The sequence below is a fragment of the Arachis hypogaea genome, chromosome 19 (assembly GCF_003086295.3).
Source record: "Arachis hypogaea cultivar Tifrunner chromosome 19, arahy.Tifrunner.gnm2.J5K5, whole genome shotgun sequence".
NCBI lineage: Eukaryota > Viridiplantae > Streptophyta > Magnoliopsida > Fabales > Fabaceae > Arachis > Arachis hypogaea.
Genome location: NC_092054.1, coordinates 62,803,569 through 62,813,874, shown reverse-complemented (window position 1 = coordinate 62,813,874; position 10,306 = coordinate 62,803,569). Strand labels below are relative to the sequence as shown.

Genomic DNA, 10,306 nt, shown 5'->3' with positions numbered 1-10,306 from the left:
AATAAATCTCTAAAAGTTGTTTAAATACTAAACTGGTAACCTAGGTTTACAGAAAATGAGTAGACTATGACAGATAGTGCAGAAATCTACTTCTGGGGCCCACTTGGTGTGTGCTGGGGCTGAGACTAAAGCTTCTCACGTGCCTGGGCTGTTTTGGGCGTTCAACGCCAGGTTGTAACCTGTTTCTGGCGTTGAACTCCACTTTGTAACTTGTTTCTGGCGCTGGACGCCAGACAGCAGCATGGAACTGGCGTTGAACACCAGTTTACGTCATCTATCCTTGAGCAAAGTATGAACTATTATATATTGCTGGAAAGCCCTGGATGTCTACTTTCCAACGCAATTAGAGGCGCGCCATTTGGACTTTTGTAGCTCCAGAAATTCCATTTTGAGTGCAGAGATGTCAGAATCCAACAGCATCAGCAATCCTTTTTCAGCCTGAATCAGATTTTTGCTCAGCTCCCTCAATTTCGGCCAGAAAATACCTGAAATTACAGAAAAACACACAAACTCATAGTAAAGTCCAGAAATATGAATTTTGCCTAGAAACTAATGAGAATAAACTAAAAACTAACTAAAATATACTAAAATTTATATGAAATTAACCCCAAAAAGCGTATAAAATATCCGCTCATCATGCACCATAGCTTGAAACATCACCTTCCAATAATAGTACATCCAAAGACTGCAAAAATATAACCTAACCTGTCAACAACCTCTTTTTAACTAGATCACCTGCATAATTAGAATCAACATGGTCAACAACTTCATGGTTCTCCTTACCATCAAACACCAAACATACATTAGTGGAACCTCTCAAGTACCCCATAATCCATTTCACAACTTTCCAGTATACCTTTCCAGAGTTTCTCATAAATCTACTAACTACACTTATTGCTTGTGAAATATCCAGCCTAGTGCATACCATGGTATACATGAGACTACCAACAGCACTAGAGAATGCTATATGAGGTATAAACTCCACCTCCTTAATTTTTGAACATTTTTTTGAGGATGGCTTAAATGTGCAACTAACAAGTCTGAACTAGTTTAGCTTGATCCATATTGAGGCATCATAGTACTTTTGTAATGTAACTCTGTTGTATTAAACACAACCTACCTCAATGCCTCTCCATATGAATCTCTATTTTCAGAATTTTCTTTGTTGCATCCAAGTCCTTCATCTCAAAATTCCTTTCCCAACTAAGCTTTCAATACACTAATTTTAGATTTATTATTAGCTGCAATTAGTATATCATCAGCATACAACAATAGATAAATCTACAAACCATCTAGAAGTTCCTTATAGTAGATGTAGTTATCAAATTGTTTTCTGTTATAACTAAAACTAATCATAAAAGATCAAACCTCTTATTCTATTGTCTTAGGGATTGCTTCAAGCTATAAAATGACTTATTCAACAAGCAAACATGATGATCCTCCTCATGTTCTAAAAATCCTTCTGGTTGACTCATATAGTTTGTTTCCCCTAGCTTACCATGTAGGAAATTCATTTTTATATCAAATTGTTCAAACTCTAAGTAAAACATACTTATAGTAGTTAATAGAACTCGAATAGAGCTATGCTTCACAATGTGAGGGAATAATTCATTGAAGCTAATACCTTCCTTCTAAGTATAACCTTTTGCTACCAGTCTTTCCTTTAACAGAGATGATCTAATGCGAGGAATTCTTTTCTTTCTTTTGAAGATCCATTTGCATCCAATCACTCTTTTCCCTTGGAAGTTCCACCAGCTTCCACATTTAATTTTTATGAAAAGATTGAATCTCCTCATTCATTACATCTAGCCACTACTTTGACTCCTTGCTACTAATTATTTCATGATAGTAGGATGGTTCATCTTCTACCACATCATCAGTCATAGCAAGTGCAAGGGTTATAGGATCTACCTCCGTTGGATCAAACGAACAAGAAGCATAATCCATATATCTTTAGGTTTCTGGATTTATCTCTTTTTTCGGTTACAATATTGTATGGTGATTTTATTTGATTTCTCCACCCATATTTATGCCATCTAATTCATCTTGTTGTTCTACTTCAGGTAAAGTAATACCTGAAGTACTAGGTTGATTTTCTTTTTCTTGTTTTATCTTTTCGTCGTCAATCTTTAGCTCTACCTGCTTCTGGACACCATGATTTGTATTTGTGTGATCTAATTTAAACTCCTATTTTTAATTATCGTTGTAGCCTCATCAAAAGGGATATTTCTGCTGACAACTATCTTAGAAAAACTCGCTTTCTTTATATACCATAATCTGTAGCCTTTTACCTCTCCGCATATCCTAAAAATATCCATCTTCTTATCTCACCATAAGTTTACCATCACTCACATAGGCATACACAGGGCAACTAAATATTTTTAAATCAGAATAATTTATGGGTCGACCGAACCATATCTCTTGTGGAATTTTCGTATCAATTGTAGTTGATGGAGATCGATTTACCAGGTATACAACTATATTTACCACCTTAACCCAAAATGACTTGGGAAGACCTACATTAGTTTGGACACATCATGAAGGCTCCATAGGTGTTCTATTCATTTATTCTGCAACTTCATCCGGCTATGGTGTTTCTAGTACAGTATGGTGCCTCACTATACTAGTATTTCTAAAAAACCATAAAAATTATTGACTATAAAACTCTCGTCCATTGTCAATTCTCAGTCTCTTGATTGACCGCCAGTTTGCTTCTCGACCATGGCCTTCTATTACATGAATTTTTTGAACACTTCTTTTTTTTCTTCAGGAAATAAACCCATATATTTCTAGAATAGTCATCAATCAATGTAAGAAATAAAGAGCACCACCCAACGCGTGGACATCTATCCGCTTGCTATTATGTTTACCAGCATTGAACTTTACTCATTTTTATTTTCCAAAGATACAGTTTTCACAGAAACCAATATTCCTTTTTCACTCATGTGACCAAGCCTCATATGCCACAGTCGTATAGCATTATTATCACCTTTTTTCGAGGATAAGACAACAGCATTTTTGCTAATAGTGCTCTTCTGCAATAAATAGATCCCACCATGACGCCTTCCTTTCATTACCACCATTAAGCCTTTTAGTAATTTCAAGAAATCACATTCACTAATGAATCTGTAACCCCTTTTTCATAAGAGCACTCAATGAAATCAGGTTTTTACCCAGTTCTAGTATGTGCCATGAATACATCAATATACTAGTGTCATCATTTAATTCAATATGCACTTCTCCTTCACCTACAACTGTAATTAGTCTATTATCTCCCTGTCTGACCTTTTCTTTCCTATTTTTGTAGGAAATGGAAAGATCTTTGCTAGGTGTCATGTGGAAGGATACGCTAGAATCCATGATCCTTTTGTCTCTGTAGTTATCAATAAATATGGTTAGAGTAGAACCAGATTATGTTGGCATAGTTTTCTGATTTCTCTGTCCTTTTGTAGGTAATTTCTTCTAATGTGTCCCAGCTGCTAGCAATGAAAGCACTTGACAGACTTGTGCTTCCTAGATTTCGACCTTCTCTTGTTTGAGCTTGTGGATCCTCTATCATTACTACGTCCTCTTGTCACAAACAATCAATCTGCTGCTTATTCAACAATGGATCCAGATACTAATTTCTAGTGTTCGTTTGTCATCAATGCATCTTTGATATTTTGCACTATGATTTCGGATCTAGCATATACCATGGTATCATATAAATTATCGTACGAGGAAGGTAGTGACGTTAACAACATTATAGCTTGATCAACATCTTCTACTGTTATTCTGACTGTTCCATCAGAAAACGTTGTTGAAAATTTACCTTCACCTTGTAATGCATCTACTATCCCATAATGGTCTAGTAGAGACGCCACCTTCGGCTTCCATATAAGCTGAAATCATTTGAACCATCAAATTTATCCACTTTAAATTTTGGTACCAACATCTTGGATCTGAAACCAAGAATAACTCTCCGTTAATAAAGAATAACTCTTTTCTGATGTGGAAGATTAGATAGTGTTGCAACCACAAAGCATACTCAAATTTAACTTTATCCTGAAACCAAGTGACTCTGATATCACTTGTTAGGGATAATCAGAGTTAGGTACACTCCTAGCGTATTAAACACTACGAGCATGAGTGGAAGCGCACCAAAATTGACATAGAGTATCTCTAGTAATTACAGCAAACAAAACTGTGGATGCTGTAAAATCGTACAAGTGAACAATAACTGTACAAGTGAATAATAACTGTATAGGTGATCAGTATCCGTACAAGTGAATAGTACCGCACAATGAACAGTAAAATATGTACTATTTCAGAATCAGAATAACACCCTCAATCTAATGTGAAAATTTCCAAAATTGTCGTCACGGAAAAAACTACAAGCCAAACTCTGAAAATATCCCCTATATTTAATCGTAATTATAATATAGTGTGATCACAGTGGACATTCTTCTACTATAATTTGTAGTAACTAATGAGCACTAAAGAGTACCTAAAATCTAGTGTATCTTTCTCACAACATTCCGATTTTATATCACATTCTCAACAATATTACACTCACTAGAAAGTAGCTCACTAAATGTAACAAGCAAAAGAAGCTAATGTTGTTTTGTTTTGCTTTGCTACTTCACTTCTCTGATTATTTGATTGACTCTCCTTGGTGTTGATATGTCTTCCATTTATAGGCAAACCCGAATTCCCACATGAATCCATCTACAACTCTCCAACTAATTCTGATTTCATTCAAATTTTCCTTTGAATTTTGATATATTGAAAACCTCCAAAGTTGAAAATAACAATAGCTCTTTATATGTACTTAGGATTCACTCACAAACCCTTAGAAAAATACTAGTACAAAATTATTTGCATAATTAATTTAAGTACGCCTCTATATATTGAAAATTTATCATCGTTTTTTGATACTCAGTTCACCTTTCTCTTGAGTATCTTGTACTTATCGACTAACAAGAAAAAGTGGAATGAAAGAAAAGCGAGTTGAGTTAGATGTAACAGAAGGATATGAATAAGAGGTGTTGGAAGATCATCAATGCCGAAGAAAAGAGCAGTGTGATCGAAGACTTTCTTGGAAGAAGAGGATGATGGGGAAGAAGAGTAATAGGTGTGAAAAATGAATGAAAGGGGGGGCACAACGAACATTTTAATCCGTTTCTTTAGTTTAAAATTATGGGGGAAAAAAACACTTTTTTTTCACAATTTTTTTATATGCAAATATCTCTTTTGGTATTTTTTTCTTTTTTTTTTTTTACGGTATTTGGTAATTGCTAGTTGTTAAAGTGACTTCTACTCGTCAAAAAGGAATTTTCATCACAAGTATTTTCTTTTATTTAGGATAAAAATTCCCCCTGAATTTTTTGTATTAATTTTAGTTTGATCAACATGTTGTAACTTTTTTACTGTTAAAACATTTTCAATTACCATAAAACATTTTCATTTACCATATCCGAATTGAAGATTTTAAGAAGAAAATGGATATTGAATTATTTAAAACTAACTAAGCGCGGAAGCTTTATAATTTGCTCATTCTAATATAAAAAACCTAATATACATCTGTTATGTACTTTCTTCTCATATTCAAGTAATAGCTAATTGAAATAACAAATCAGTTTTAAATGATAATTAGTATATGTCCTAACAAATACATTAATTTGAAAATTTCATATAACATCGCTCGACAATAAAACATCTCTAGCTTCGTTTTCAGATGGGCAGAGAAAACAGGATACACACATTTCTTTAGAGTTGGATAAGGAGTTGCAATATAGCTGAAGGGAGCTTTGGATTCTCCACTTTGGAAGAAGGACAAAAGAGATGAGAAATAAAAAAGAAAGATTCAACCTATCATAACAAGAAAAGAAAACAGAAGTGTTCCTGTAATTCAATAATTTGGATACAATAATAGTTGAACAAATTTTACTACAGCAAAGTCAGTTTGACAAAATAACCAAAACTTGAGGATACAACAGGAAGACTGAAATACAACTCACAAAACTGCAAAGTCAATAATCGTCGATACAGATGTAGATACAAATATTGATATGCATGGACTCTCTCTCTCCTCTTCAATTTCAAGTTTTCAACTCGTGTGGACAATACAAGTATACAACAATTTCCGGATGATTAGAGCTCTCTCTTCTTAAGCCAATACTGCGACAGGGAAAAGCACACAGGCACCCTATTGGAATGAGAAATAATTGGTTGCCTGAAAATCTTGGCAAAGTCTTCGCGAATTAATCCAATGTGGAAAGTAAAGTCAGCTGTGCACAAAGACTAACTTTTTCGGCAAAGATGATCAAAGCAACAATTACAGAGACACCATGCTATTATTATTATTGTTGTTCTTCCACATTCTCACTGCCTAGATGAACTCCATCTCCTCCTTTTGCAGCAGTTTGCTTCTTGTGTTTCCTGGTTTTGGCTCTCTTAGCTTTCATTCGCCGTTTCCGCTCATTGGCATCCACCCATTTGTAGTCTGAAGGTATACTGAAAGGGTCCACTTCATCCTTACTATACCTGTGACTATCAGTGTCGATGGTTGGTGTGCCGCGAGCTCCTTTCATCCATGAAATCCATGAAGAAGACCCCTCGGATTCCTTAGATTTGGCATCCTGGAAGTATGCTGGGCTGGATAGTGGAGTAGAGAACTCCTCTGCTGGTTGAAGCTCCTCAAATTTTGTGAAAGTGACAAGGACCCGTATCGTCGGGACTATTGGGATAGCTACCTGAAGGGCAGTAACAAAATTATGGGCCTATGAAACACATGCATGGATGCAGAATACACCACAATTCATACCAGAAAATAACACAATATACAGCAACAAAAGAAGTGTGTGAATCAACAAAAAGGCATGTTACTATCGTAATAGCAACTTAATATATGAAGTATATTATAAAATACAAAAGACGTGTGTGAATATTTAACCAACAAACAAATTGTGCAATATATATCTGCCAACTTCAAACATGTCTCATATATGTTCAGGAGTTTCACTATTTTTTGATCCAGTAATTTAGCAGGAAAACTGTAATCATTCAGATGTAGATGTCCATTCCATTCAGGACACCAGCATACTCCTCTCTTGAATAAATTTAGAGAATAAATCTGGGTGAAATACGAAAAGAAATTAAGAAAACAACTGTAATTTGAATTTTTGTTTATCTGTGAAGAATTTACCATGCATTATATGTGACACCACAACATCTTCAGTAATGAAGTTACAAAGTTTAAGTTACACATTTGATAAAGTGATAATTGCTATTTCAGGAGAATTATCCATTTTTTTGTACATCAATAGACTCTCTTAGCAACAATTAACTATCATCACTCAGAGCCAGACAGGTAGAAATCTAATGTGACAGGATTCACAAGAAAATAATTTATCTCCCCTGCAAAACAAAAGATGACCGTCTCTCAACCCAAAAAGAAACGAAAATCTTTCAAGTTTCAAGGAGGAATAACTGTATTTAGATGAACCATATATATACACTTAACTACAAGAATTTGATACATTAAAATTCACTTGGGGAAAACTTATAACTATCATGTATAAAGAAACATGTGAATAAAGCATATATTATGCAGTTGTACCAAATAAACTTATTAGTTATTAGAAAAGAAGTTAGCAAACTGTAATCACAAGCGCACAGAGCAATAGTCTACAAAAATTTTAAGTACTGAGGGTTATACTGGAAGGTGAATTACCTTCACAGGAAAGGTTCCATGAGGAAGTTTAGTTGTCAAAAGTTCTCTGAGTCTCCTAATAGCCTTAACTTTGTTTGCTAAGATGTCAAGTAGAGGCAGAAGCTCATCTGTTTTCAAAGGGAAGTCTGGTGTTAACCACAAAACAGGCCTTAAACCCTTTTTGTACTCACTCTCACTCTTAAATTCGTTAGCTGCTCCTTTCTTCTTTTTCTTTTTATTGCTTTTATCCTTTCCCTTCTTTGTGTCCTCTGGGTCCTCCTTCTGAAACTCAGATGACGGCTTTTGCTGATCACCAGATCTTTGGTGGCCGCCAGCAGGACCCAGTGCTGAAAATTTCTTTGAGGTTTTTGGATCCTCAGGTTCATCACTGTTGCCTTTTGAGTTTTTTTTATTCCAACCAAACCAGCTCTTCTTGTCTTTCACCACTCCATTGGCTTCACAATTCTCATAGGAAGCTGCTGAAGCATTTTCATGACCATCAAAGACTCCATTTTCCTCATCCTGACAAGTGGCATCATTGTTCCCCATGCGTAATGCAGAATCCAATTGCATTCTTTCCTCAGCAGTCAATACATCGTCATACTCATCATTGTTTTCTCCATTTACCATACTTTCTCCATCTTCCACAGCCAAAAGCTCTTCATCTGTCATAGCACCTGGAACCCGTCTTGACTTCACACTTACCATCACATGAAGCATGTCATAAACTTTTGCCTTCCAGTTCCCAACCATCTCAGTCTTCTCTTGGCGCCTCCAATTCAAATGCGGAACAAGCTCAGCCTGAGTAACATCAATACCCGGCCTATACATATTTGTCTGAGACATCAGTGAAACTTCATGAGCAACTTCAGCATCTGTTGGCTGGTTACCAGCTCCTTCCAAGGCATTGGTGATTTCTTTCTCCTTATGGGAAAGAGCAACCAAAGAGCCTGGTGGCAGAGTCAAATTGCCATTTTCTGAAGTATAGCCCTCTCCAAGGAACAAAAATGTTTGGTCTGATCGTTGTATGCGGAAGCCATCAAAACCTGCTAAGGTCATATCAGCACGGAGATTAGAACCACGCTTCCAAATTCGGTATGTATCTGAAGGGGCAATCCGACCAATAAAAGGAATGACAGAGCTCTCAAAATGGAAAGAAATCTCCATGTAAAAGTCACGGATACGAGCAGCAGAAGCAACAATCCGGGGAAGTCTGCGACACCATTTAGCCCAAGCCAGAGGTTGATAGTGCTTCGCAATGATCGCAGCAATTGCTTCCTCTCTGGTGCACACAGCCTCTTGGAGAGCACTCCAACCATTCTCATTCTGTAAGCTCCAATCAGCACCAGCAGCCATCAAAATATCAGCAGACACTGGATCCTTGATACGGACTGCAAGATGAAGAGGGGTCTCTCTACCAGGAACATCGCGGCGATCAATAACGGCCGATACCTCATCAGCTCGAAGCTCAGCATTCAGAGATTCAGCCTCTGTATTGACCTCGCCAGCCTTGGCAAGGCGGGGCAGTACAGAGACAATATATCTTAGGGCAGCATGGTCACGCTTGGCAACTGCCAAGTGAGCAGGACTATGAGCATACTTGGACAAATCTTCCATAGATCTCTCTCCCAACTCTCTCCCTCTATTCCTCTTCTAGGTCCCTACTATATAATCACGAGTGATACTGTTTGCTCCCATGGTTGGTAACTCTACCAGCTATAAATCAGAAATAAGGCACCCTCCACTCATACTTTTGCCTAAGCTTCAAGAACTGAATAACAATTTCAATTACAGACCACCAATAATGGGAAACTGCCAAGTGTATTCTTTGTTCAATTCCACTGTTAAAATGCCAGAAGCAATAAATGACTTAACAACAATAATAATTAAGAACACAAGTTAATTTAAAATTAAAAAGCTAGATATCCATTCCGAGCTACTTTTGCTCCGAAACCTTTTCAGATTTCAACATTTTGTATTTATGCTCCAGTATTTTGAACTTACACACTAAAAATCCTATTACATTAGCTGATCTTAAGTCCCATTCAAGGTAACTCAGAAAGCAGAAACCAAATCACCAAACAGTAACAGAACCAGACAGATTCGAAGCCTAAAAATCAGTTACCTTTTTGTCATTAAATTAAAAGATTCAATAAAAACGAAATTATACGAAAAATGATACATATACAAAGAAAGAAACGGACAAAAAAGCGGAAATTTCGCAAATTCGGGACTCCAGATAGCTAATAAATCGGGGCAAAAGATCAAAAGAAATCACAACGAAACAATTAAGCAAAGGGAATTAGCAAAGCAACAGAGTACCTGGGAAAAGAAATTGAACGAAAGAGCGAGGAGATTGAAACGGTTAGAGAGAGAAATTGGGCAACACTTCAGAGTTAGGGTTGAATTGAAGAGAAAGAAAAGAGTTTAGAGAGAGATATGGAGATTGGATCTAACAGTACGAACGAGAGAGAGAGAGAGAGAGAGAGAGAGAGAGAGAGAGAGGTAAATGCTGACAACACAACTCAAAAGCACATGAAATTAAGGCACCCTTCTCAGTTTCTCAGAGACACACTCTCCTCTCTTCTCTAGTTATTATTAGTTACTGCTTTC

At 36.4% G+C, this 10,306-nt stretch overlaps 1 protein-coding gene across 1 annotated transcript; it reads right to left on the bottom strand.

Moving 5' to 3' along the window:
* Positions 1-5,868: 5,868 nt before the first annotated feature.
* On the bottom strand, positions 5,869-10,258 carry LOC112776989 (uncharacterized). The gene is made up of 3 exons (XM_025821274.3): positions 10,016-10,258; positions 7,715-9,534; positions 5,869-6,734 (listed from the first exon to the last, which is right to left on the bottom strand). Exons 2-3 carry the CDS (start codon positions 9,308-9,310, stop codon positions 6,342-6,344), a joined length of 1,989 nt encoding a protein of 662 aa, XP_025677059.1. The 5' UTR covers positions 9,311-9,534; positions 10,016-10,258; the 3' UTR covers positions 5,869-6,341.
* Positions 10,259-10,306: the final 48 nt, after the last annotated feature.

What these genes read in the sequence shown, in the direction of transcription:
- LOC112776989 (XM_025821274.3), bottom strand. Translation starts at nt 9,310, where the DNA reads ATGGAAGATTTGTCCAAGTATGCTCATAGTCCTGCTCACTTGGCAGTT. An exon ending in ATGGAACCTTTCCTGTGAAG is followed by an intron (nt 6,735 to 7,714) that starts GTAATTCACCTT and finishes ACTGCCCTTCAG; the next exon opens with GTAGCTATCCCAATAGTCCC.